This window comes from Oncorhynchus gorbuscha, linkage group LG02 (genome assembly GCF_021184085.1).
Source record: "Oncorhynchus gorbuscha isolate QuinsamMale2020 ecotype Even-year linkage group LG02, OgorEven_v1.0, whole genome shotgun sequence".
Taxonomy (NCBI): domain Eukaryota; kingdom Metazoa; phylum Chordata; class Actinopteri; order Salmoniformes; family Salmonidae; genus Oncorhynchus; species Oncorhynchus gorbuscha.
In genome coordinates this window covers 65,219,273-65,247,219 of record NC_060174.1, presented here as the reverse complement: position 1 = coordinate 65,247,219, position 27,947 = coordinate 65,219,273, and the positions used below count along the sequence as shown (strand labels likewise).

The window sequence follows — 27,947 nt, the reverse complement described above, 5'->3', positions numbered from 1 at the left end:
AGACGTACCTTGATCTGTAGCCTACAAAAGCCTCTTCCTGCTCTTTTCCCGTGATCCGTCAAACACATTTGGTGTGTCATCATAGTGGTCTCCAACTTGGGGTCAGACACGATCACGTGGAACAAATTTACATTTGCGCCTTTTTTCAATGTTGATTTGAATGTCATTAAAAAAAACGAAGTGTCACATGTTTTTTTCACAAACATCCTTTCTGAATTTAAAAGTAATCCTCGAAGTAATCCAGTTTTTCAAAAGTATCTGTAATCGGTTTACAATATTTTTGTTGGTAAGGTAACAGATTACATTTACCGGTTTTTGTAATCCCTTACATGTAATCAGTTACTTCCCAACCCTGGCCGCCAGCTACTGTTTTGGCTGTATACCAGTCCATAATTAAATCCAATGTACTCCTTTATTCAGATTCAACTGCCAACGCCCATCCCTACAGGCTCTGGGACCTGAGAAAGAAGAGTATCTTCAGACAGTATTCTTTGCCATGTTTCGGCAGTGAAGTCCTGGAAACTCCAAAACCTTTGAGCAGCAGATACTATTATGTCCAGTTTCTTAGACATTTTGTTCCTTTGTGCAGTACAATTAATCACATGCGCAATAAACACCATAACATCCACCTTCTTCACAATCAGCATATAAGTTTCCCTCAACTGTTGAGCAACACTGAATCTCCACGGTCAGCGAAGCATCCACAGCCATATCTTCAGCTCCACTCACTCCAACTATTTCACGTGCCTCTGTGAAGGAGGCCTGCTGTATAGCCCTGACCCTTGCCACTTCATACTCCTTTACCCTAACCGGACACTCTGGGGAATTGGGAACGTGGTTGCCATCACAATTACAACATCGTACACCCTCAAACTCCCCAGTACCTGGATATTTTAGCCAACAATCTGGTTGCCTCTGCCGAGGCTGAAACTTGGACGCAAGTGGATCTTCCAGCAAGATAATACCCCCAAACACCCATCAAAATCCACAAATAATTGGATTTGAGCTCACCTCCAGTTGTACAGGGCAGAAGTGGACAGTGGAGTGGTGGTGCCAGCCAGTGGCACTCCAAGGCTCCTACAGAGTCCATGCTGGATATCAGGGTAGGTTCCAGCAATAACCACACGAGTGAAGCCAAGAATTTCAGAGACGAGAACAAGGACTACTTCAACTCACCTGAGGGTGTAGTCAGCCGGCAGTGGAACCTTTTCCGATAATCATTGTCACACTTTAACACCATCTTGCTGTAGCCCTAATTGTTTCAGAAACTAGCAACTTTTTGTAGCCTATATTGATTATCTATTGAATTCCATCTCATGCATGATTTTATTGTTATTTATCCATTATCATTCAAATAAAAAAGTGTAGCGTAATGAGTCAGAACTGTAGGATAATCGATTTAATAATGTATGCACAATGAATACATACAAACATAATTCACCATTGCAATATCTCCGCTCTCGCAATTCTCACTCGCTGTTCAAATCTTGAAACAGATACTTTAGCAGCAGTTGCTGGAGGTCCACTTTTGGACATCAAGTGAAGTCTTGGTAGCATCCCAAAAACTACAGATGGATCAGACTCTGTGGCTGTGGGTGGTTGTTCACGTAGGTAAGCAAGAACTTTGGCATATACCCCCTTCTTTGCCTGATTAGTCCCACTGGGATGGAATCTCCTTCTGGAGGACTGGGGTGTCTCTCCATCGGGACTTGACCGACTTTGTCCCTGGTCCATTGGGGCTTGGACTGATGGTTGCACTGAGGAAGGGGGGGGGGGGTTCATTGTTCATTTGATCATGTTCCTGAAAAGCAAAACACATGATGTTTGTGTCAACTACTTTTTTTTCTAAATGCATCTTATAACAGTAGTTTAATCACATGATCTAAATCAGTGTTTGTCAATAAATTCCTAGAGGACTTCAAGGGTCGGATTTAAATAAGTTGTGGTGTGAAACTGCCCTTTCCGTTTGCGATATTATAACAAAGATGTTACTTTAAACAACAAAACCCTGCCCCCCCCCCGACATCATTGCACACTGATAGAACAGCAGAGTACATACTACAACATACTACAACATACTCTCCTCTGTTTGATGAACATAACAATAAGAAATGCACCTGAAGCGACCAGTGACGCTGTTTTCACCTTCTGCAGATCTCAGCTTTAATGAAATCATAACTCAAAGCCTCCATCTTAGCTTGTCAATCTTATTGTGAAGCAACATAAATGATATATAAATAAATGCACCACAAGGTGGAAGCAGAGGATGAGGAATGACTGGCTGTTCAGCTGCTTGGTTATTTGGTCCCCTTGGAATGGATTGAGACATTTGTGTAAACCTTGGGATTTTTGACAAGGAACACTTACTGGTCTTGTAGTTGGAGATGGTGTGGACATATTGTCCTAGCTTTACCATGGTCTAAAAGTGTCCCCAAGGAAGTCCAAGATGGTTGAAGTGTACCCATCGTAGAGTGGAAGCAGCATCAGCCTCTGCACTGTCGGCAGACTACTTGACTTGCCTGCTGTAGATTCATCATGATGCAAAATGTGTCCTTTACATCTGCAGCTGTGGCGAAGGAGAAGAAGAAATATATCTAATTATAATATTTCATGTACACGCACACACACACACACGCACGCACGCACGCACGCACGCACGCACGCACGCACGCACGCACGCACGCACGCACGCACGCACGCACGCACACACACACACACACACACACACACACACACACACACACACACACACACACACACACACACACACACACACACACACACACACAGACACAGACACACACACACACACACACACACACACACACACACACACACACACACACACTAGTTGGAGAAGCTGGATCAGCAACCAAATTAACATACATAGGGGGTTGGCTTGGTTAGATTCATCTGACTATTATTTAACAAGTTACAGCTGTCCAAATGATGTAGCTGTTGGAGGATGTCACATTTTTTTGTACTACTTTTCCCCACTTTAAACTGAGTTGGAGTGTGTATCTTTATTTGTCTGTTAAACAACCTCTAGGAGGCAGGGCACAGACTGGTTGCCAAAAAACAGTGTTCATATGTTACTTTATGGCCACATGTTAACACATCTCAACATCTAGATATGGCTAACCAGGCCATGGTATGGGGTGAACAGTTGCTAGCACAGCTAGTTACATACCTTCATAAGAAGCCTGTTTTGTGCCGTTTTTGTTCCTCTGATGAAATAAAATGCAACATCAAATGGGAGATGGGAGAGGCAGGACTTTCAGCGCGATCTGTGTCAGAAATAGAAAGGAGTTCAATATTACATTCTGACCAGACCGGATGCGTCGCGTGCGCAAGCATCGCAAAATAAATTTAGAAATCCATGTTATTCAATTATTGCAGCCGCACTGCTCGCGTGCGCCAAAAAGCGTCTGCATGCCAAGGGCTAAAATAGAAGTCCTTTCTATTTCTGGCGCAGATCGTGTTGAAAGTCCTGCCTCTCCCATCTCCTCATTGGTTTATAAAAGCAGGTACCCACGTGCCATCACCTCATTGGCTATACCCACATGGGGGATTGAAAGACAAACTGTTTTGCAGGGAGTCGTGGTAATACTATGAAAGTTTAGATACAATCACCATATGACTTCAACGATGAAAAAGCATGGAAGGAGGAGAGATTAATAGAAATGATTCGGTTGGCCGATTTATGTGTGAATTAATTTGTCGGAGTAGAGGACCTTGTGCAGTTCAAGTAAAATAACAACTCAATGTTTATATCCCAGGACAAATTAGCTAGCAACAGCAAGCTAGCTAAATAGGACAAATTAGCTAGCAAGTGCAAGCTAACTAGCTAAATTGCCATACATGTTTAATGCTTTTCAACCTGTCCCCAAATTAATGTCATTGGTTCAGAGTTTGTTTTGATATTTAACCTGTGTGTCGTGATCGCGTTTGGTGTAGGGGGACAAAATAAATGTATGCACGATGACGCACTCGCGCAGCTGGTTTGGGTTCCGTGTTAGCCCTTGGCATCGCAGACATGGCATCGCGAGCAGTGTGTGTGCAGAGTGCCCGAGTGGCGGGAATTGGATTTATCATTGTTGGAAGGGAGTAAGATTTATCATTGTTCTTCTACTTTTCCTGGCTGTCCAAGTACCCAGATGTTGTGAGCAGTATTGAATATGAATTTAGAAACTAGATTTAGAAACTGAATTTGAAAATTATATTTGAAAACTGTATGTGAATGGATCTGAGAACTTATAAAACTTCGGTCAACTTGAAATAATAGTTTGTAAACTTGATACCCAGAAAATGACTGTGATATCTACCATATTGAAACTGAATATATAAATATTGAATTTGAATATTGAATTAAAATATATTTTTTCATCTGAATGCAATATTCATTCAATTCAGTTTCAAGTTCAATTTAGGAATTTAATGATTACATTTCTGCATTACAAATTCAAAAATATTCAATTCAAATTCAATATCCTAATCCCCAAGGACGTCTGAGTACAAAAATCGGTTAACCACCTAACTGAGGATCTTAATTTACCTTTGCGTAATACCCTAGATGCAGTCGATCCCCTAAGAACAAAAAATATTTGTCACAAAACATTTGCTTCCTGGTATACAGAAAATACCGAGCCCTGAAGCAAGCTTCCAGAAAATTGGAAAGGAAATGGCACGCCACCAAACTGGATGTCTTCCGACTAGCTTGTAAGACTGTACTGTGCAATATCGAAGAGCCCTCACTGCTGCTAGATCATCCTATGTTTCCAACCTAATTGAGGAGAATAAGAACAATCCTAAATTAATTTTTGATACTGTCGCAAAGCTAACTAAAAAGCAGCATTCAACAAAAGAGGACAGCTTTCACTTCAGCAGTGATAAATTCATTAACTTCTTTGATGAAAAGATCACGATCATTACGGACTCCACTTTGAATCTGCGTATTTCTCCAAAGCTCAGTTGTCCTGATCTGCACAGAACTCCCAGGACCTGGATCAATGGAGACACTCAAGTTTTTAAAATCCTGTATCTCTTTACACATTCATGAAAGTAGTCATGGCCTCTAAACTGTCATACTGGACCCTATTCCAACTAAACTACTGAAAGAGATAATTCCTGTGCTTGGCCCTCCTATGTTGAACATAATAACACATCCAACGGATGTGTACCAAACTCACTAAAAGTATCAGTAATAAAGCCTTTCTTGAAAAAGCCAAACCTTGACTTGGAAAATGTAAAACGCTATCGGCCTATTCAAATCTCCCATTGCTCTCAAAATGTTTTGAACAAGCTGTTGTGCAGCAACTCACTGCCTTCCTGAAGACAAATAATGTATATACGAAATGCTTCAGTCTGGTTTTAGACCGCATCATAGCACCGAGACTGCACTCGTGAAGGTGGTCAATTACCTTTTAATGTCGCCAGACCAAGGCTCTGCACCTTAATGCTGCTATTGACACCATCGATCACCACATTATTTTGGAGAGATTAGAAACCTTAAGTGATCTACACGGACATGTTCTTGCCTCTGTCTGAAAGATATCAGTTTGTCGCTGTGGATGGTTTGTCCCCTGACAAATCAATGGTAAGTTTCAGCATTCCTCAAGGTTCCGTTTTAGGACCACTATTGTTTTCGCTATTTATCTACCTCTTGGTGAGTTCATTTGGAAACACAATGTCAACTTTCACTGCTATGCGGACGACACACAGCTGCACATTTCGATGAAACATGGTGAAACCCCAAAATTGTCTACCCTGTAAGCCTGTGTTTCAGACATGAGGAAGTGGATGGTGGCAAATGTTTTGCTTTTAAACTCGGACAAAACAGAGATGCTAGTTCTAGGTCCCAAGAAACAAAGAGATCTGCTGTTGGACAATTAATCTTGATGATTGTACAGTTGTCTCAACTGACATTTACTCTTGGGGTACTGACCTGTTGCACCCTCTACAACCACTGTGATTATTATTTGACCCTGCTGGTCATCTATGAATGTTTGAACATCTTAAAGAACAATCTGGCCTTAATGGCAATGTACTCTTATAATCTCCACCAGGCAAAGTCAGAAGATGACTGGCCACCCCCATAGTCTGGTTCCTCTCCACCCGGCACAGCCAGAAGATGACTGGCCACCCCTATAGCCTGGTTCCTCTCTAGGTTTTTTCCTAGGTTTCTGCCTCTCTAGGGAGTTTTTCCAAGCCACAGTGCTTCTACATCCACATTGTTTGCTGTTTGGGGTTTTTAGGCTGGGTTTCTGTATAGCACTTTGTGACATCTGCTGATTTAAAAAGGGCTTTATAAATACATTTGATTCATTGACTGATTGATTGAGTGTCCACATACGTTTGACCATGTAGTGTATTTCCCGAGCTTTCTTATATCTCCTAGATATAGGACAGACACTTCGAAACCTTATTCTTTATAATATATTTTTTTACTGTCTTTTTTAACATTCATGAATGTGCTATTCAATGCCTTTCTATGGGCTTGAGTAGTAAAGGCCCAATTCAATGTTTTATATAGATCATTTTTTAATACCTAAAGGAGTCCTAAAATTCAAGGTGATGTTGCTCTCCAAATGGATAACTTGAAATAACATGATGTAGGTAGCTAAATAATTGAAAGAAAAACATGTTTATTTATGAGCCTGAGTATTTGTGAAATAGGCCTCATGTGAAATCATTGTCAAAAGCGCGAGAGGTACTTTTGCATGTAGGTCTAGATTATTTATGGACTGATCATATAGAAATATCAAAACAGTCTTATAACAACTCCAAAGCAATTGTATGTGGCGCATGAGGAACCACTGACTCACTGCATTGTTCTATTATCAAGACATCTGCTGGTAACTCGTAGCTGGTTACGAGAGATCATGTGGTCTCCTAAATATCTGTTTAACTTGGTGTGACACTGCATAGCTTTTATTTTTAACCAGAAGAGTAGGAATAAAATGTCTCTATTCTCAGCCCTAGATAGCCACCCCTGAGTCAACCTCTACCATAGCCTCCCCTCAGTCCTCTCATAGTGTTTCCTCTGTGGCCTGGGTGATCCTGGCATCTGCTTTTCTCCGAGCCCTGTGCCTCCAGAGCAGGACAGCCAGTGAGAGGAGCAACAGGAGCCCCAGGGCCCCTCCGATCAGCCCAGCTTTGAGGGCCACACTGCTGTCCCCGGGGGGCTCGTACATCGTACAGGACCCCTCCTGACGCTCACTGACTCCTGCATAATTCACCGCCACCACACACACCTCTGCCCCCTGCCCCATCCCCATCACAGTACCACTCCTCTGGTCTACACCAAACAGCAAGGGCTCCAGCGCACCCACCACCACCTCATAATGGGTCACGAAAGAAAAGGGTGCACACCACTGAACCACAACTCCTGAGCCGTCCATAGACAGTCTCTTCAGGTAGGGAGCCTCTGGGGCCGCATGGGGCCCACTCACCCCCGGACACAGGCAGCCGCTGGAGGATGCCAGCTGGGCACAGGGAGGCTGTAGCTCCCGGCAGGGGTCATAGTCACAGGGTTGAGGATTGGTGCCCTGTGAGGGGGCAAGTGGGGGGTGACTGGGTGGATCAGTTAACATATCATAGTAGTCATCTGAGTGGAGCTGCAACAGGTCGTACATGTCTCCGTTTGGCCTCAGAGGCAGGGTGGCTGTGTGGTTGGTCCATGAGACGTCAGAAGGTGCGGCAAAGGAGGAGGAGCCATTAAGAAGGGCCAGTAAGAGGATTATCAGTAGAGGTGGACAATCCTTATTGGCGGACATGGTATCTGAAGATGATAGAAAATAACACTCCATTAGAGATGGTTTGACAAAGGATCTGCTTATGAAAGGTATTCGGATGGAGACACACATTTGTATGTATATCTGTACAGTACCAGTAAAAAGTTTGGACACACCTACTCATTCAAGGGTTTTCTTTATTTTAAAAAATGTTCTACATTGCAGAATAATAATGAAGACATCAAAACTATAAAATAACACATATGGAATCATGTAGTTACCAAAAAAGTGTTAAACAAATCAAAATACATTTAATATTTTTCAAAGTAGCCACCCTTTGCCTTGATAACAGCTTTGCACACTCTAGCCATTCTCTCAACCAGCTTCACATGGAATGCTTTTCCAACAGTATTGAAGGAGTTCCCACATACAGTTGAAGTCAGAAGTTTACATACACCTTAGCCAAACACATTTAAACTCTGTTTTTCACAATTCTTGACATTTAATCCTAGTAAAAATTCCCTGTCTTAAGTCAGTTAGGATCACCAATTAATTTTAAGAATGTGAAATGTCAGAATAATAGCAGAGATTGATTTCTTTCAGCTTTTATTTCTTTCATCACATTCCCAGTGGGTCAGAAGTTTACATACACTCAATTAGTATTTGGTAGCATTACCTTTAAAATATTTAACTTGTGTCAAACGTTTCTGGTAGCCATCCACAAGCTTCCCACAATAAGTTGGGTGAATTTTGCCCTGACTCAGGGCTTTGTGATGGCCACTCAAATATCTTGACTTTGTTGTCCTTAAGCCATTTTCCACAACTTTGGAAGTATGCTTGGGTTCATTGTCCATTTGGAACACCCATTTGCGACCAAGCTTTAACTTCCTGACTGATGTCTTGAGATGTTGCTTCAATATAATTGACATAATTTTCCTCCAACATGATGCCATCTATTTTGTGAAGTGCACCAGTCCCTCCTGCAGCAAAGCACCCCCACAACATGATGCTGCCACCCCCGTGCTTCACGGTTGGGATAGTGTTCTTTGGCTTGCAAGCCTCCCCATTTTTCCTCCAAACATAATGATGGTCATTATGGCCAAACAGTTGTATATTTGTTTCATCAGACCAGAGGACATTTCTCAAATACATGATCTTTGTCCCCATGTGCAATTGCAAACCCGTAGTCTGGCTTTTTATGGCGGTTCTGGAGCAGTGGTTTCTTCCTTGCTGAGCGGCCTTTCAGGTTATGTTGATGTAGGACTCGTTTTACTGTGGCTATTGATACTTTTGTACCTGTTTCCTCCAGCATCTTCACAAGGTCCTTTGCTGTTGTTCTGGGATTGATTTGCACTTTTCGCACCAAAGTACGTTCATCTTTAGGAGACAGAACACGTCTACTTCCTGAGCAGTATGACGGCTCCGTGGTCCCATGGTGTTTATACTTGCGTATAAATGCTCATGTTTCTTGGCCCAAGCAAGTCTCTTCTTCTTACTGGTGTCCTTTAGCAGTGGTTTCTTTGCAGCAATTCGACCACGAAGGCCTGATTCACATAGTCTCCTCTAAACAGTTGTTGTTGAGACGTGTCTGTTTACTTGAACTCTGTGAAGCATTTATTCGTGCTGCAATTTCTGGTAACTCTAATGAATTTGTTCTCTGCTGCAGAGGTAACTCTGGGTCTTTCAGTTTCGTCATAGAGCTTGATTTTTTTTGTGACTGCAATTAAAGAAACTTTCAAAGTTCTTAACATTTTCCGGATTGACTGACTTTCATGTCTTAAAGTAATGAGTGACAGTCGTTTCTCTGTTCTTGCAAAATATGGACTTGGTCTTTCTTTCAAACAGGGCTCTGTTCTGTATACCACCCCTACCATGACACAACACAACTGATTGGCTCAAATGCATTAAGAAGGAAAGAAATTCCACAAAATGTACTTTTAACAAGGCACACCTGTTAATTGAAATACATTCCAGGTGAAGCTGGTTGAGAGCTGTAATCAAGGCAAAGGGTGACTACTTTGTATAATCTCAAATCTAAAATATATTTTGATTTGTTTAACACTTTCTGGGTTACTACATGATTCCATATGTGTTATTTCATAGTTTTGATGCCTTCACTATTATTCTACAATGTAGAAAATAGTAAAAAATGAAGAAAAATCCCATGAATGAGTAGGTGTGTCCAGACTTTTGTCTGGTTCTGTATATATTCCAAATGTGTTGTTATTCTTACATTTGTGAATAATGCTTGATTTCATGTGCTGTATGGGATATCGCACATGATCATTTTTTTCCCTCAACCCTTTTTATAAATCAGACCAGCGTAGATTCACACAGGGAAGTTGGTAGCCTAGCAGTTAAGAGAGTTGGGCAAGTAACCAAAAGGTAGCTGGTTCGAATCCCCAAGCCGGCAAGTTGCAAAATCTGTCTGTGCCCTTGAGCAAGGCACTTAACCCTAATTCTTCTAGATAAGATTGTCTGCTACAATGTGAAAGTGGTTACTGGCACCACCATCATTTGGGATTTAAAATGCTAATCTGAAACCCAATGCTTTGTAATGTTAAAAAAACAGACCCAATCCCACAATGAATCCCCAGACTCCATGAATGTAGAAATTGTAACATCAAGTTTTATGTTATTCATGATGCTTCAGTTTAATATTCATCATACAGTATGACCATACTGTACAAAAGTTCTGCACACACAGTTACCCTTTTATGTTGAACATTTTGGGAACATTAAGAAGCACTGAGGAATACATCTGCACAGTGGGTTCGAGCCAGGATTTACACATCTAGCACACAGAACAGCCCTGTCAGCTGCTCCCACTTACAGCAGCAGAGCTGCCAGTGCAATCTCCCCATGATTCTATACAAATATATCTACCTGACAGATTCCCTAAATAAACAAGTATGGATTAATAAACATACTAATCTAACAGCAAGCAGCACACACCAAACAACCATAGGTAAGGTTCAGTAGAACTACACTAACAGAGAGAGCGAGACAACCCGACCCAACCCAACTGTATGCCAGTAGTTACAGAGTTAGTGTGTCAATAGACTTCAAAACATTGTAGAAATGTTTTCTTTAGTAATACACATAGAATAAGGACTAGACAATAATTTTAGATTCATATTCATAAAAATATCAATTCACCTGATTTTTCGATAGTCCTTTATTGCTTTCGAAATCTTGCCACCAATGTTTCTTCGCTCTCTTTCTGTCCATTCACTCTCTCCCCCTCTCTCTGGCCCTTGTTTTATACATTCTTCCTAACTCCCCAACAATCACCTCCTTCTTTTCTCCCTCCCCCATCCACCCTTCCCTGCTTTCTCTACCCCCCTCGCTATTATCCCTCTCTTCCCACTGCACCTCTCTCTCTGTTCCATGGGGGTTTGGCAATATGTGTGTGTGTGTGTGCGTGCGTGCGTGCGTGCGTGCGTGTGTGTGTGTGCCTCTCGCTTGCTGCCCCTGTATGTGAGGTAACTGCCAGATTAACTCCTATTACATTCCATTGGCATGTGCAGTTTTTTTCAGAGCAGGCCCTGTTCATTAATAGTGCTCTTTCTGCCTGTCAGGGCTGGAGCACAGTGAATGGTTGGGGGTGATTCTGTCTGCTGCCCAGGGTGATTCACACACATCTCTCAACCTCAGACACGCGTCAGTGCTACCAAACCCTTCCCCTCAGTGGTTTACCTCTCCTTCTCACCCTTTACTGGCTGTATGACTGTCCCAAACACTGGCTGGTTAAGAATGTGTTCAGGATTTGAACGAGGTCAGATCACCAAATAACTTGACTGGACTCGCCCACCTGCTGCTCTGAAATCAAAGCTCAACAGAATAGAATACTTACTTATTTCCACTGAGGAGATAGGCTGAGCTTAACTGTCAAAAGAAAGCAACACTTTGAAACAGTTGCACAAGCTGGACCAAGAGAAGGATTAAGGTAGAATAGCCAATCAGGTTGAGTGTATTGTTTTCTTCTATATGTTGGCATTGTTCTATAAAAAACACAAAACCAAAATGTTAACTAATGCCCCTATACACTCTTACAAGTAAAGGTGTCAAGAAGAACTGGGAGTTTAAAGTTTACTTACAAGTGTAAGTAAAATCGAATGCAGATAAGTTAGAAATTGTGCTACTAATGCACATGACTGCACAAACACGTCTTGTAAAAAGTAAATATGTTTCTGTTTGGTTAGCTTTTGGAAATTGTAGAAATAAAACATTTTCCTTCTTCAGAAGTTCCAGCTATGCAGGCTAACGTATTCATTTGCTAGCTATCATACAGTATGAGTATATTAGTATCATGTCATGTCATAACGCAGACGTTAGTATCATGTCATGTCAGTCAGACACGTAACGCAGGAGTCACGCAGACGTTAGTATCATGTCAGTCAGACACGTAACGCAGGAGTCACGCAGACGATAGTATCATGTCATGTCAGTCAGACACGTAACGCAGGAGTCATTTAGCGCGAAATGACTTAAATGTAATGTAATGAGTCACGCAGACGTTAGTATCATGCCATGTCAAGTGGTATGGTTGCCTAGGCTTATATATGTCTCTTATCACCCCCCCATACCGTTCTGCCTTGCCCTGCATGTTCTCGTCAGACGTCATGATAAGTCATCAGAAGTGTCCACTTTTTTTAATTTGGGGGGATAGGGTGTGTCTTTTAAGTGTTTGAACCGCACCCATAGACTGACCCAGTGAATCCAGGTGAAGCTATGATCCCTTAATGACGTCACGTATACAAGCTTTATATGTCTGAACTCAGAATCAAATATGCTTCCTAAAATAACATGTGGGAGAACGTTTATTTTGATTGGCCATTTTCTGTATTTGTCAGAGTGCCTGATTTCAGATGTGTGCATGTAAACAGTATTATAAAGGAAATCGTTCTTGCGAAGCATGTAAATGTTTTGATCAAACTATTATATTAATCTGAGTACCCAGAGTAATCACATTATTGTGGACATGTAACCATACTCAGTGTAGATGAAGGGGACGCGACAGGTTAAAGAAGGATGTTTCATCCTTGAGATGCCAGGCGCACTGGTCTGTGTCAAGAACGGCAACGCTTCTGGGTTTTTCATGCTCAACAGTTTCCCGTGTGTATCAAGAATGGTCCACCACACAAAGGACATCCAGCCAACTTGACACGACTGTGGAAAGCATTGGAGTCAACATTGGCCGGCATCCCTGTGGAATGTTTTTGAGTAGAGTCCGTGACCTGACAAATTGAGGCTGTCCCGAGGGCAAAAGGGGCGGGGGAACTGAATATTAGGAAGGAGTTCCTTATGTTGGATTTATTCAGTGTAATATTAATATTGTTGATTACAAATAGTAGATAGTAACTTTTCAAACTTTGGAAGTTGCATAGGCTCTTGGGGAACTCCTACACCTCAGTAAGCCTCATTGAAGCTACAAAAATGTCAGCTTTTAACCTTAACATGACAATAGAAATTAACAGGAATGACATTTACTCTAATGGGAAGCCAAAAAATATACATTTAAAAGCCACTCCCCTATTAAGCCACGCTTCCAGTCCAGGGTTCCTACAGGAACCCTTTGCTACATAGAAACATTAAATGTTCCTCTAAGAACCCCACGACTAACCAAAGATGCAGCTGTGAACATTTTACTAGTGATGGTTCCTTGAGGATATCCAGGGTTCCTCGAGTCACCACTAATTATAAGAATGTAGGGCTGAGATTGCAGAGCCAAATGAAAGTGGTTTTGTAAGAATTGCGATGTGAAAATACGTAACTGGTGAAAATTGAATTTCTTTGAGACTATGAAGGATTAAGCGCTTTACAATGGTTACAGTTGATCCCACTTCTCTCATGCCCTCTTCCTCTGTTCTTTGGTGCCTGCAATGTCTAGAGACACTGTTCTACTCAGCAACTGGAAACAAAAACATCAGTTTGAGTCAGAAAGTGTTCATACCCCTCGATCTATTCCACATTTTATTGTGTTACAGCCTGTATTCAAAATGGATTCAATCGATTTTTCTCTCTCACACAATACCCCATAATGACAAAGTGAAAACATATTTTTAGAAATTTCTGCATATTTATTGAAAATTATATACAGTAATATCTCATTTACATAAATATTCACACTTTGTAGAGTCAATACTTTGTAGAAGCAACTTTGGCAGCGATTAAAGCTGTGAGTCTTTCTGGGTAAGTCTCTCAGAGCTTTCCACACCTGGATTGTGCCATTATTATTATTTTCAGGATTCTTCAAGCTCTGTCAAATTGTTTTTTGATCATTGCTAGACAACCATTTTCAGGTCTTGTCATAGATTTTTAAGTAGATTTAAGTCAAAACCGTAACTTGGTCATTCAGAAATATTCACTGTCTTCGTTGTATACAGCTCCAGTGTAGATTTGGCCATGTGTTTTAGGTTATTGTCCTGCTGAAAGGTGAATTCATCTCCCAGTGTCTGGTGGAAAGCAAACTGTACCAGGTTTTCCTCTAGGATTTTGCCTGTGCTTAGCTCTATTCCGTTTATTTTTATCCTGAAAAACTCCCCAGTCCTTAATGATTACATGCATACTGCTAAGATAATGCAGCCACAATTATGCGTGAAAATATGGAGAGTGGATCTCGGTAATACTGTGTGTTGGATTGGATTTGCACCAAACAAAGCACATAGTATTCAGGACATAAAGTTAATTTCTTTCCCGCATTTTTTGCAGTATTACTTTAGTGCCTTGATGCAAACAGGATGCATGTTTTGGAATATTTTTTATTCTGTACTGGCTTCCTTCTTTTCACTCTGTAATTTAGTTTGTTATTGTGGAGTAACTACAATGTTGTTGATCCATCCTCAGTTTCCTCCCATCACAGCCATTAAACTGTAACTGTTTCAATGTCACCATTGGCCTCATGGTGAAATCTCTGAGCGGTTTTCTTCCTCTCCAGCAACTGAGTTAGGAAGGATGCCTGCATCTTTGTAGTGACTGGGTGTATTGATACACCATCCAAAGTGTAAGTTACCCATCTACCCTTCTGTGGAAAACCTCCCTGGTCTTTGTGGTTGAATATGTGTTTGAATTTCACTATTCGGCTGAGCTCAATTACAGATCAATCAATCAAATGTATTTATAAAGCCCTTTTTACATCAGCAGATGTCACAATGTTCTATACAGAAAGATAATTGTATGTGTGGGGTATAGAGATGAGGTATTCATTCAAAATCATGTTAACCACTATTATTTCACACAAAGTCGATGCAACTTAATACAGTTGAAGTCGGAAGTTTACATACACTTAGGGTGGAGTCGTTTTTCAACCACTCCACAAATGTCTTGTTAACAAACTATAGTTTTGGTAAGTCGGTTAGGACATCTACTTTGTGCATGACACAAGTAATTTTTCCAACAATTGTTTACAGACATATTATTTCACTTATAATTCACTGTATCACAATTCCAGTGGGTCAGAAGTTTACATACACTAAGTTGACAGTGCCTTTAAACAGCTTGGAAAATTCCAGAAAATGATGTCATGGCTTTAGAAACTTATGATAGGCTAATTGACATCATTTGAGTCAATTGGATGTGTACCTGTGGATGTATTTCAAGGCCTACCTTCAAACTCAGTGCCTCTTTGCTTGACATCATGGGAAAATCTAAATAAATAAGCCAAGACCTTAAGAATAGTTTTTTAGACCTCCACAAGTCTGGTTCATCCTTGGGAGCAATTTCCAAACGCCTGAAGGTACCACGTTCATCTGTACAAACAATAATACGCAAGTATAAACACCATGGGACCACGCAAGTATAAACACCATGGGACCACGCAAGTATAAACACCATGGGACCACGCAAGTATAAACACCATGGGATCACGCAAGTATAAACACCATGGGATCACGCAAGTATAAACACCATGGGATCACGCAAGTATAAACACCATGGGACCACGCAAGTATAAACACCATGGGACCACGCAAGTATAAACACCATGGGACCACGCAAGTATAAACACCATGGGGGTATAAACACCATGGGATCACGCAAGTATAAACACCATGGGATCACGCAAGTATAAACACCATGGGACCACGCAAGTATAAACACCATGGGACCACGCAAGTATAAACACCATGGGGTATAAACACCATGGGACCACGTATAAACACCATGGGACCACGCAAGTATAAACACCATGGGACCACGCAAGTATAAACACCATGGGACCACGCAAGTATAAACACCATGGGACCACGCAAGTATAAACACCATGGGACCACGCAAGTATAAACACCATGGGACCACGCAAGTGTAAACACCATGGGACCACGCAAGTATAAACACCATGGGACCACGCAAGTATAAACACCATGGGACCACGCAAGTATAAACACCATGGGACCACGCAAATATAAACACCATGGGACCACGCAAGTATAAACACCATGGGACCACGCAAGTATAAACACCATGGGACCACGCAAGTATAAACACCATGGGACCACGCAAGTATAAACACCATGGGACCACGCAAGTATAAACACCATGGGACCACGCAGCCGTCTCCTAGAGATGAATGTACTTTGGTGCTAAAAGTGCAAATCAATCCCAGAACAACAGCAAAGGATCTTGTGAAGATGGGGGAGGAAACAGTTACAAAAGTATTTATTTCCACAGTAAAACGATTCCTATATTGACATAACCTGAAAGTCTGCTCAGCAAGGAAGAACCCACTGCTCCAAAACCGCCATAAAAAAAGCCAGACTACGGTTTGCAACTGCACATGGGGACAAAGGTTGTACTTTTTGGAGAAATGTCCTCTGGTCTGATGAAACAAAAATACAACTGTTTGGCCATAATGACCACCATTATGTTTGGAGGAAAAAGGGGGAGGCTTGCAAGCCGAAGAACACCATCCCAACCGTGAAGCAGGGGGTTGGCAGCATCATGTTGTGGGTTGCTTTGCTGCAGGAGGGACTGGTGCACTTCACAAAATAGATGGCATCATGACGAAGGAAAATTATGTCAATTATATTGAAGCAACATCTCAAGACATCAGTTAAAGCTTGGTTGCAAATGGGTCTTCCAAATGGACAATGACCCCAAGCATACTTCCAAAGTTGTGGCAAAATGGCTTAAGGACAACAAAGTCAATCTATCGGAGTGGCCATCACAAGGCCCTGACCTCAATCCTAAAGAAAAAGCGTGTGCGAGAAAGGAGGCCTACAAATCTGACTCAGTTACACCAGCTATGTCAGGAGGAATGGGCCAAACTTGTTGTGGAAGGCTACCCGAAACATTTGACCCAAGTTAAACAATTTAAAAGCAATGCTACCAAATACTAATTGAGTGTATGTAAACTTCTGACCCACTGGGAATGTGATGAAATAAATCAATCATTCTCTCTACTATGATTCTGACATTTCACATTCTTAAAATAAAGTGGTGATCCTAACTGACCTAAGACAGGGAATTTTTACTAGGATTAAATGTCAGGAATTGTGAAAAACAGAGTTTAAATGTGTTTGGCTAAGGTGTATAAAAACTTCAGACTTCAACTGTATGTGACTTGTTCAGCACATTTTTACTCCTGAGCTCGTTTAGGCTTGCCATAAGAAAGGGGTTGAATACTCAAGATATTTCATCTTTATTTTGTAATTACTTTGTCAAAATTTTGAAAAACATAATTCTACTATGACATTATATGGTATTGTGTGTAGGCCAGAGACAAAAAATCTTAAAAAAAATCTAAATGTAATTCAGGCTTTAACACAACAAATGTGGAAAAAGTAATGACGTGAATTCTTTCTAAAGGCTCTGTAAATGACAAAAATGTGGATTCCAAAGGTCAACCTCAATATTAGCACGTCATTATGCTCTGAGATCAACACACCAGTGTTCTACATGAATAGGCTTTCTGAAGGGTTGAGAGGTGGATTTTGTTTCTGAAGCTTACATTGGCACGTTAGCAGTCATGTCAAGACTGTCCGTGCCAGCTTCCACCACTCCCTGCCTCAGTTTTATAACACTATGCTCTTTGCTCTCATCCTTCCTTCCTCTCTCTGCTCATCTGCTCCCAGGGCCGGTTTCAGGCATAAGCGGCATAAGTGGTCACTTAGGGGCCTCAGGCACTAGGGGGCCCCTGATCCTCTTTTTCTTTTAGGAACTCTGTCAGAGTCTTAGCTTACTGAATACACAAGCTGCAAGTTCGAAATTTTGTGCATCGGCAGTTTTTATCTTATGTTAGTCACTAACAGTCACTCTATTAGCCATGTCAGCTAACAATGTTTTGATTTGCCAGTTAGTCTAGCCAGCCTACTAAATGTGTAGTAATCATGGTTGAATACTGACCGGGCATGCAGGTCACATGCCCAGGGGCTCTGACCTCCGGGGGGGGGCATTGATTTTTGTTAGTCACTTTAACTCAGATATCCTTAACATGGCATAAGTCATGGCAAATGGGTAGAATTGCAGGAAATTAGCTGTAAAACGGACATTTCCCCTCTTTGCCCCATGGCAAAATTAGTAGAATTACAGTACCTGACATGTTTTATAACATTTCAAAATTCTCTCTACTCACCAGGAAAATGTGTAGAACTGCAGAAAACATGCTTTAAAACGGCAACATTTTCTTTAAACCCCATGCAAAATATGTAGAATTGCAGGAAATTAACTTTAAAACTTCAAATGTTCTCTCTGCTGTCAAGGGGGGGGGCACTAAAATGTTTTGCCCAAAAGGCTAGGGCCGGCCGTTTCTGCTCTACACCCCCTTCATCTCTGCACTCCTTCCTTTCTCCATCTCTATTAGTCCCTCCCTCCTCTCTCCACATCTGTTTACGGTTACATTGTGTGGTAATATGGGCCGAGACCAGCTGTCGGGAACACCAGCCCATATTTCCTATATTACATTTCTGAGAGGTTGCTAGGAACATAGCAGCACCCTATTCTACACACTTTCCCCTGTCAAAATCCTTTCAATTATATCATCACTTGTCTCAATATGTGTTCAGTTGGGGTATTTTCTTTAGCGAGTAATGGGTAACCACCAGGTTACTAGAAAACAGTGTTGAAGAGTAGTGAACTACATGTAGTTCAACTAGTAATGTAACTACATTTTGCAGTAACTTTGGTGATAGTTTAATTAAATTCAAATCTAGGTAGTTTTCAGTAGTTAATTACTTTGTTGCCATGCAGCTGTGTAGCTAACTACTGGAACTACACACTACTCTTTGCAAAACAAAAAGAAAATATGGGTGAAGTAGGCAATAATTTCCTTTCTTTTTTGGCACGAGACCCACCTTATTCTTGTTTTTGTATACTTCTTGTTTTTGTGTTTAATAGGCTCAACTACACATCCTGTTAACATCTGACCCCAAAGTGATCTGTCCTTGCAATTTGAAGTTTATGACATTTCAGATTTACATATGATATTTTTTCACAAAGTAGTTTGGATGTAGTGAACTACATTTTCAGCTAAAGTGTAGCTTAACTTCTTACAGTGTGAAAAAACAGCAGCCTGATAAACTGTATATTTCAGAGTAGCTTCACCAACATTGCTAGCTAATACTGCAGATTAGTATGAGTAGCCTGACAGGAAGACGACATGCTCAACCGGGTGGAATGCACAAGCTGTCATAGAAACACCCTCCTCCCCATAAACATAGGCCAGACACTGCTTCATCACATACACAGTGCTTTATATAGGCTTTAATTGGCTTTAGAATTACACTCAATCTGAAAAAGAACAGCTAAGACAGTAGACACTCCCAGATGTGAGTAATGCAACCAGTCAATGTAAGGTCTGAAGGATTAGTCAAGACTGGGGTAGAGTTTTGATCAGGTATTTCTCTGTCAGAGTAATTTGCACAATGTTCATTGTTCAGTTAGTGTTAGTTTACAGAGTTAGACAGAAGAGGTGGACTGTTATTGTAGCTGCTGACCAGTTTATTGATTGCAGTGGATCAACAGGGATGAATGTTGACAGGCTCCGGCCTCCAGTCTTAACTAATTCGGTCAAGTTGAATCACTCCAATGAGCCCCACACACACTGACTCCCTAACTCACTGCTCTGACACCCTGGAAAACATCCGGAGAACATTCAGAAGAAGTCCGCTCCTTACAGTAACAGCGATTCAAATCAAATCCAATTTTATTTGTCACATACACAAGGTTAGCAGATGTTAATGCGAGCGTAGCGAAATGCTTGTGCTTCTAGTTCCGACAACGCAGTGATATCCAACGAGTAATCTAACCTAACAATTTCACAACGACAACTACCTTATACACACACGTGTAAAGGAATGAATGAGGATATGTATATTCCAAAGAATATATGAATGAGTGGTGGTATAGAACGGCAGTGGGATGGTTCAAGAAAACCATATTTCTCAAGCTAGGAGTGTCTGGGAGTGGTCTGAATTGGAAGGAAATTCACATTTTTGACTGCACCGGGTCTTAAAAAAACAACTTCCAGAGCTCATTCCTGGTGTGTGCCGGTGCCGGGCCACAAAAAAAACCCACAGCTACCATTTGGAATGGGTTGACATCAGACTGAGACTGTGCGATCAGTCACTGAGAGAGGGACAGGGACAAGAAGCCGGTGCGTTTTGTCGATCTGCTCTTGCAGTGTGTAACATTTCTTCATGCAGTTCAGTATACAACCTCCTGGTGTCTCTTTAGTCACCAGTTAGGGGTGATGAGAGAAGCACAAGAGAGAGAAAAAACGATGGCTAATTAGATATTAGCTCAACTAATTATGAACACTACAAATGCACACATCAAAGCCGTACAGAGGGAGGAAAAAGGACTTAGGGGGAATGAAAGCTTTTGAACACCGGGGCCCTGTGATGTATCGTTTTCAGAGGCATTCCAGAATGCAAATATTATGGAATGCCTTACGATTTTGAATAACCACACACATGACATCACAGCCATAAAGTGACAGCCTTTGGCTCTATGTCACATAAACCTCCCCGTGGCTCGGCGATGTCACCTGCAGCTTTCAACATGCAGAGCAATGTCATGACAGGCATTGTGGTTGCAGGAACGTGCTCCTACAAGGCAATGAGAAGTCACGGAGCAAATGTACAAGGTGTGCCGTAAGAAAAAAAGAGGAGTAAAGTGGAATTCAAATGAAATTGGATTCATGCTCACCGGAAAGTGTCACGCTCTGCACGCATCAGTGAGGTAGTGTTACAGTGTTGTATCTGACACCTGCTTTTCCATCCACCTGTTCAGCACAGACCGTAGCCCCAATTTGAAGGTGTTGTGGCCGCACGGCTTCTTACTCACTAGTCGCCATGGAAAAGCCAGCTATTGGGCTGAGGAAGTTCCGCGTCTTTGGCAGACGTTCAAATCAACTCATCAATACACAAGACTGGAGACTTCAATTGGTAATATTATTTCTGTCAGATATGAAATGATCTCCGCTATTTGGTGGATGTGCGCTTCAATGCTACTTATGGAATGAATACGCTAAAAGTAGTGGAACACAGCTTTCGTAGAACGTTCTTTAACCTTCCCACCCCTGTCCCAGGCCCCTGGCAGTAGGAGCCCCGTAATGACATGGTCACATGATTTCTGGGAGGGCTTTTCAGTGTAATTCTACCCTCAGAGCCCAGTGAGCAGAGCAGGTTTAGACTGGATCCCCGGGTGGGCCACTCAGGGGCACACAGCTGGCCCTCCCAGAGACATGTCACACAGCAGACTGAGGGTCTCCACATAGGAAATCCTGGCATGGATGGAGGGGAAGGGGAAGGGAAAGGGGATACCTAGTCAGTTGCACAACTTAATGCATTCAACCAAAATTCTGCATTTAACCCAACCCCTCTGAATCAATGTTGTGGATAACCGATCCTCAGGCATTCTATCCTGCTCTGACTTCCTGTGCGGTTTAGGGCTGTTTATCCCGTTGGTCTCTCTTCTAACACGAACCACTTCCATAGTGCTGTCTCACTAATTCCAAGAGGAAACAGTCGCTCTAACAGCGACATTTGAAATGTTTAAAATGTTGACTAAGAATAAATTATCAATTCAAATGTACTAATTTCTCATAAAGAACATAATTTACTGCATTGTAGACCCCAGGTCACAATCATAAATCATTTAGTATTTTGTTCAAACAAATCAGAGATATTGCAATAGTATGTGTTTTACTAGTTAGTATAAGAAAGGTCTTCAGTATCCTTTATGAACGTTACTGACTCATGGATGTACCAGCGTTCTCATGATTATCCTACCACTAGATGTCATCATGTTCTGCATAAAGAACAGATTTGTACATTCAACATACCGGTTAATCCTCTCTCCTTAGATCCTATTGATTGGTGTGTTCATTAAAAAGAAGAGTTAAATGGGAGAAAAGCAAACAAAAGGACTAAAAATAATTTCCTTTTTAACCGGTAATATGAGGAGCTTGGTTACCACGGCAACCAGCGGCACTGCACAGTTATGCAGAGGAGAGCTAAGGAGACTGATTTTGAGTACTGCCAGGACGAGAGCAGTATAAAGCACTATTGCCCACACTCTCACACTATGTCAATTTACATATCCTCTATCTAACCCTCTCGCTCAGTTCTCCCTCTCAGCTCTCTCTCGCTCAGCTCGCTCTCTCTCGCTCAGCTCTCTCTCTCTCGCTCAGCTCGCTCTCTCTCTCGCACAGCTCTCTCTCTCTCTCGCTCAGCTCTCTCTCTCTCGCTCAGTTCTCCCTCTCAGCTCTCTCTCGCTCAGCTCGCTCTCTCTCTCGCTCAGCTCTCTCTCTCTCGCTCAGCTCTCTCGCTCTCTCTCAGCTCAGCTCAGCTCACGCTCACTCAGCTCTCTCCCCATGGTGACGCTATGAATGAGCCCATCCTGTCTGTTAGATGCCTTTTCCTTATGGATCCATCACATGCCTGGGAGCATGCCAATATAGAACCATGTTGTTAATGCCCTTGTCAATAACAACCTAAACCACTCTTCTCCAGAGAGGGATAGTCAGCCTCCCCAGCTGATCAGTACAGTGACCTGGAGAGGGGTAGGGGGTGAAGTTAGGAAGGGGTTGGACTGGAGCACAGACCTGGCAGATACCTTGGCGTGTTCTGGGCACCAACACACTGTCTGGTTTGAAAATAAAGCCCCTCTGAGTGAAGCCAGGGTTGTTGTGATGCCCTCTGTCTGATAGGGGCGGCAGCAGGTAGCCTAGTGGTTAAAGCGTTGGGCAGGTAACTGAAAGGTGACAAGGTAAAAATCTGTCGTTCTGCCCCTGAACAAGGCAGTTAACCCAATATTCCCCGGTAGGTTACTGAAGTAACCTAAATACAATTAACAATGGTGTGTGTAGTCAGTAATCAGTAGTGTTAATGAGTGGTTGCGTGCATAAATGTGATAATGAGCGGCGTTGAAAGGTGCCAACGAAGGCAAGCAAACAAACAAACAAACAAGCAAACAAACAAACAAACAAGCAAACAAACAAACAAACAAACAAACAAACAAACAAACAAACAAACAAAAAACGGCCACAAAAATGCCACAAAGAAAATCTAACAGCGTGACTGCATGGAGAGAGTCTTCTCAATGAATGGGGAAGAGGTATATTTATCCCAGGACCCACCCAGGCCCAGGTGTGTCCCATGTCGCTGACGACCCTCCCAGCTCTGCCCACCGACATCCTGTTAAGGAAAACAAGAGCAAAGAGAAAAGCAGAGAAAATTGCAGGTTTTCCTACTTACATCAGAAAAGCAGAACTTAATATTTGGTACAGAAACCTTTGTTTGCAATTACAGAGATCATACCTTTCCTGTAGTTCTTGACCAGGTTTGCACACACTGCAGCAGGGATTTTGGCCCCCTCCTCCATACAGACCTTCTCCAGATCCTTTAGGTTTCAGGGCTGTCACTGGGCAATACGGACTTTCAGCTCCATCCAAAGATTTTCTATTGGGTTCAGGTCTGGAGACTGGCGAGGCCACTCCAGGACCTTGAGACGCTTCTTACGGAGCCACTCCTTAGTTGCCCTGGCTGTGTGTTTCGGGTCGTTGTCATGCTGGAAGACCCAGCCACGACCCATCTTCAATGCTCTTACTGAGGGGAGGAGGTTGTTGGCCAAGATCTCGTGATACATGTCCCCATCCATCCTCCCCTCAATACGGTGCAGTCGTCCTGTCCCCTTTGCCGAAAAGCATCCCCAAAGAATGTTTCCACCTCCATGCTTCACGGTTGGGATGGTGTTCTTGTGGTTGTACTCATCCTTCTTCTTCCTCCAAACACGCGAGTGGAGTTTAGACCAAAAATGCTTTGTAAGTAGGAAAACCTGCAAAATCGGCAGTGTATCAAATACTTGTTCTCCCCACTGTATATGGTGGAATCTGGGTTGACTTGGTTGCAGATCAATACTCAGGCTGACAGGAAGAGAATGGGCCATACAAGAAGCATTTTCAATACAAAACAAATCATTGCGTCATAGGAAGAGAGAAGAAAAAAAGATCCCTGTGCCCTCACCTGCTTTTGCTGTACAATAACATAGTCAACCTTTCACTGTAGTCTTCAGTGTAATGTGGAACTGTGCAAGTGCTTCTGGCTTTTACCGGGTACAATGCTCATCAACCTCATGCCCAGTTAACTATTGAATAATTAACCACCATTTTGTCACGCAAGAGGGTTGGCAGCCAAGAGCCGGGTGGCCCAGAGGAAGGCGTCAACAGCAACATTTTATTCTGAGAAGTGTTGGCTAACTGCACTGCCCTAGATCCACGGCTGAACACAGCGAGACAGGCCCAGGAGGCTGTGCTGCGCTGCACCCAGGCTGCCACAGTTTAGTCCCAGGGCTAGGTAGCAGTGAAACCGGTATAAGTTGGCCCCGGCACGGTCCAAGTCATGTCAAAGAGTTTTCAACACTAAATATTAAACTGTGAATATTTAGCATGTAGTGCTCCTGACTCTTGTTATTGTCTAAAACATAATTAAGTGATAATGCCAGAGCAAACCCTGCCAATATCCTCCAAACATCGGCTCTGAGGGCATTATCACTTTTATACAATGGGTTACCAGCATATTCAAATAATGATTGAGGTATTTTCATTTAAAACAATGTTAGATGTATTTATTCATACTATTTCATCCTTCCAGGAGATATAGGCCCGACACAAATCTAGGGTTCGCTGCCCAAGCCGGTTGGTTGTTCGTTCGGTTGCCAGAGACACGACCCTGTCGTTCAGTCTTTTCATTTGTTCTAAATGTTATATTGCCATACTGGCTGGCAATGTTCTCATACGTTGCTTGCTAGCTAGCCAACTACGGCCAACGTAAAGATTTCACCTGGCATAGAAAATGTTCTCTCTCGTCAGGACACTGTTGTTCAGAGCAGCTAGCCAACAACACAGCTAACACAACCGCTTCAAACTGAAGCTAGAAAGACTGACATCTGCAACATTGTTTCAACATTGAAATTGGATCTCCAGCTGTCCCATAGTAATGAACGTGTAGGGGTCGGGAGTCGGGAGGAGACGGACAGGCAGGCAGCTTTTCGCAGCCAGTCGAAATCATGAATCAGCTTCCTTTTTATGGACATAGACAAAGAAATGTCAATAGAAAACAGGTAAAACGAAGTGAAATGCAGACAGCAAGGTTTACACAAATCTCCGCTGTTGAAAACCAAATGCTAGTCTCAGAGAAATGGGAGATAATGTCTAGATGCTTTTTACAGTGGAGATCAAGTTCATTAATGTTCTGGCTGGGCTGAGCAGTGGATTGAGCAGTGACATGGAACAGAGTAAATAGGCATTTCGACGTTCTAGATTTAGCCGGGTGGTAACTTGTGGAATAGACACCGCCTTGAATGCGGTTTTAACCAATCATCGTACAGGATTGGACTCACCCGTTGTATAACTTATAAATCATATTCCGGACGCATTTTCTGATTGGAACAAAATGGAAGGAAGAGATAGAACTGTGTCAGATGGGTCTTTCAAATATGATGGAATGAGACAAAAGCTGCTTTTGACTGAACAGAGATGCCAGTTGGAGAGGTAGAAAATCATGACATATGGAGAAATGTGGGTGACACTTGTCAGAATGATTGAAAATCACATGAAACCCCATCTGATTCTGTCATAACATTAGTGCGGCAGGTAAAGTGGTCCCAATGGTTGATGGAAATGTCAAGCAGAGTAATCATCCAGAAATCATGGATTGCAGTCGATCGTCCTACATGCCCCCCCCCCCCGCCCCAGGTACAAGAACGATTAAGCAATACAGACATGGCAGTGAACTGTCACTGTAAGACCCCTGCTGGTTCCTGTGAATCAAAGAATTGTCCAAATGGCTACCAGCATGAGCTGTGTTGTCTGTCAGGGGTACCGCGTACTGGCTGACCCAGAGTGAGGTATCATTGTCAATAACAGCCTCTCTGTAAATATATACAGTAAACCCCTGGTTGTTTATTTAGTTATTCAGACACTGTTCTGCAATCGTCAACTAGCGATCATTGCCACGTTTGCAGACATTACTGAAATCATATAGTCACACTGTATGGGTTGATGAGTGTACAAAGGCTCATTGCATGGTGTGATGTGAGTGATGTGATGTGGGTACTGTACTGGGACTCAGTGGTGGGGCTGATAAATGACTTGGAATAGGTGTTGTACAGCAGGGAGAGACAGTGCTGACGTGTGCAGTAGCTCAGGTTGCTGCTGAAACGGAGACATGACACAGACAGTGGTGGGTACAGACTACAGACAGTGGTGGGTTCAGACTACAGACAGTGGCGGGTACAGACTACAGACAGTGGTAGGTACAGACTACAGACAGTGGTGGGTACAGACTACAGACAGTGGTGGGTACAGACTACAGACAGTGGTGGGTACAGACTACAGACAGTGTTGGGTACAGACTACAGACAGTGGTGGGTACAGACTACAGGCAGTGGTGAGTACAGACTACAGACAGTGGTGGGTACAGACTACAGACAGTGGTGGGTACAGACTACAGACAGTGGTGGGTACAGACTACAGACAGTGGTGGGTACAGACTACAGACAGTGGTGGGTACAGACTACAGACAGTGGTGGGTACAGACTACAGACAGTGGTGGGTACAGACTACAGACAGTGGTGGGTACAGACTACAGACAGTGGTAGGTACAGACTACAGACAGTGGTGGGTACAGACTACAGACAGTGGTGGGTACAGACTACAGACAGTGGTGGGTACAGACTACAGACAGTGGTGGGTACAGACTACAGACAGTGGTGGGTACAGACTACAGACAGTGGTGGGTTCAGACTACAGACAGTGGTGGGTACAGACTACAGACAGTGGTGGGTTCAGACTACAGACAGTGGTGGGTACAGACTACAGACAGTGGTGGGTACAGACTACAGACAGTGGTGGGTACAGACTACAGACAGTGGTGGGTACAGACTACAGACAGTGGTGGGTACAGACTACAGACAGTGGTAGGTACAGACTACAGACAGTGGTGGGTACAGACTACAGAGAGTGGTAGGTACAGACTACAGACAGTGGTGGGTTCAGACTACAGACAGTGGTGGGTTCAGACTACAGACAGTGGTGGGTACAGACTACAGACAGTAGTGGGTACAGACTACAGACAGTGGTGGGTTCAGTGCATACAGACGGATGGGTTCAGACTACTCAGGTCAGACTTGTAACCGTGTCCGAGGCATCCCTGTTCCAGGCTTAATCACCACTACAGACAGGGCTGGGTTCCCCCCAGGTGCTCAGACTTAGTGGTGGGTAGTCAGAACACAGATGGTGGGTTCAGACTACAGACAGTGGTGGGTTCAGACTACAGACAGTGGTGGCCTTTTCCCAGACTCTGACAGTCTCTTAAAGGTTCAGACTTCCATCAATTGGCAAGTCATAATGCTTTTATGCTTTATACATGAGTGAACTATTTAGTGAAACCATAATTGTGTTGTGTTTTGTATTATGCACAATAAAATTATGCAAACATTTGTTTTTGAGCAAATTCAAGGTCATTGTGTAGACTGCAGTGAAAAATAATGAAGATTTTGCGGTTTTGATACCAACATGCATTCATTTGGTGGGTATCAGACTAACCCAGAAGTTTGCCACCTTCTCCTCCCTCCTGGTCCCCCCTCCAGACTACAGACAGTGGTGGGTACAGACCATTTTGGTGGGTTCAGACTACAGACAGTGGTGGGTACAGACAGTGGTTCTGGTCACACTGCCCTACCCAGTGGTGGGACCTCTTACAGACAGTGGTG

General features: G+C 42.7%; 1 protein-coding gene and 1 long non-coding RNA gene across 3 annotated transcripts; both read right to left on the bottom strand.

Annotated features, from left to right (window-relative positions):
• Positions 1-1,383: 1,383 nt before the first annotated feature.
• Positions 1,384-5,426, bottom strand: LOC124007337. Of its 2 annotated transcripts, XR_006833911.1 has the most exons (4): positions 4,556-5,426; positions 3,191-3,287; positions 2,368-2,566; positions 1,384-1,801 (listed from the first exon to the last, which is right to left on the bottom strand). It is a non-coding gene; the product is annotated as an uncharacterized LOC124007337 (long non-coding RNA). The 2 variants fall into 2 exon arrangements; XR_006833909.1 differs by lacking the exon at positions 4,556-5,426 and having other exon boundaries at positions 3,191-3,840.
• Positions 5,427-6,627: 1,201 nt separating this feature from the next.
• LOC124007329 (LRRN4 C-terminal-like protein) lies at positions 6,628-11,032 on the bottom strand. The gene is made up of 2 exons (XM_046317817.1): positions 10,893-11,032; positions 6,628-7,780 (listed from the first exon to the last, which is right to left on the bottom strand). The coding sequence occupies exon 2, from the start codon at positions 7,773-7,775 to the stop codon at positions 7,029-7,031; it is 747 nt and encodes a 248-aa protein (XP_046173773.1). The 5' UTR covers positions 7,776-7,780; positions 10,893-11,032; the 3' UTR covers positions 6,628-7,028.
• Between the last annotated feature and the right edge of the window lie 16,915 nt (positions 11,033-27,947).

Coding starts and splice junctions, on each gene's coding strand:
- LOC124007329 (XM_046317817.1), bottom strand. CDS start 7,775: ATGTCCGCCAATAAGGATTGTCCACCTCTACTGATAATCCTCTTACTG.